This window comes from Gaeumannomyces tritici, assembly GCF_000145635.1.
Source record: "Gaeumannomyces tritici R3-111a-1 unplaced genomic scaffold supercont2.366, whole genome shotgun sequence".
In the NCBI taxonomy this organism is placed as follows: domain Eukaryota; kingdom Fungi; phylum Ascomycota; class Sordariomycetes; order Magnaporthales; family Magnaporthaceae; genus Gaeumannomyces; species Gaeumannomyces tritici.
This window is the reverse complement of record NW_008804910.1, coordinates 1-1,228: the sequence shown is the minus strand read 5'-3', so window position 1 is coordinate 1,228 and position 1,228 is coordinate 1. Positions and strand designations below refer to the sequence as shown.

Here is a 1,228-nt window from a genome sequence, read left to right as displayed (position 1 = left end):
CTCGGCTGGGCTCTCTTTCGACGGTCCACCTCTCCGGCTTTGACCGCGACGCCGCCCTTGACTGCGCCTCTCTTCCAACATAACCCGGTCAAAATTAAATTGCGCAGCCTGGAACAGGTCTGCTGGGGTTTGAGTGCCGGGACCCGCACGCTCCAGACTCTCCCGATCGCATGCGTTAGGATGCATCCCTGCCTCGGCCCTTCTGACCTCGTTCTGCGCAGCCTCGAATGCCCGAAATAAGTCCCCCGGCTTAGCAACCGGTTTGTATGCGGACGGATCTTTCCTCGGCCTTCCAGCTTTAACCCGCTGGCGGTTCTTATCTGCCCCGACCTGTTCGTCACCCATATGTCCCGTGTTCCGCCGGGCCTGCCTCTCCGTCCTAGCCGCTTCATGCTGCCTTTGGCCCTCTTCGAAGATGTCAGCGGACGTCCGGATATTCAATCCGGCGTGCGCCACGTTCTCGCGATTGCGCGCGTCGAGGCGATGGAATCGGTTGAGTGGACTCTCCGTCTCCTTTCTCGGCCCCTGAGGTGGCTGGCTCGGTTCAGTCACATCAACCTCCACAGACACACCACCCTTTAAAACACTCCCTAATTGCTCCTCTTCCTTTCGCACCACAAGCCCGAACTTGTCGAAGCCGAAACCGGCCGGCAGATCCGCAACGACCAGCTTCCTGAAAGGCAGGGCGATTCCTTCGCGGTCGTTTTTCTTAACATATGGATCCTTGCGGCACCAGGCCTTTAGATTTACCAGGTCGTCCGGCTCGATAGGGTCGACCGATTCCTTAACCTTGCGTCGTCCGACTTGCTGGGCTCGTCTGTGAATTAACCTGTTCAACTTTACCACAGCTTCGTCCCAGTCTCTCACCTCGCGAGCCGCCGTCAACAGTTTATTACAAAACCCTACTCCTCGATTCGCCCACTGGTAATATTGAACTTTGTCTTCGCCCCAGATACGCCTCACCGACTTCAGGCCTTCGCGGGCTTTCGATCCTTCCAGCAAATGCCCTCCGGTGGCCTCTCGAGCCGGAGCGGTTTCAACATCACCCTCGCCGGCCTCGCCAAACCCGGCGGCCGGGATCCTGTTCACAGCGTCGTTGGTGGCATCCATAGCTGGATACATCTAGTCGACTTCGTCCAAAGCAACGGCTCTGCGCGCATCTGCAGCGTCGACATCGAATTCGACCAAATCGACGGCGTATGTTATCGGCACTAGAACACCAACCTGC

General features: G+C 58.0%; 1 protein-coding gene across 1 annotated transcript; it reads right to left on the bottom strand.

Moving 5' to 3' along the window:
• Positions 1 to 258: 258 nt before the first annotated feature.
• GGTG_14400 (hypothetical protein) lies at positions 259 to 1,110 on the bottom strand (the record flags this gene model as incomplete). Its single annotated transcript, XM_009232326.1, has 1 exon — positions 259 to 1,110. A coding segment is annotated over one exon (852 nt), but the record flags the coding sequence as incomplete, so codon positions are not given.
• Positions 1,111 to 1,228: the final 118 nt, after the last annotated feature.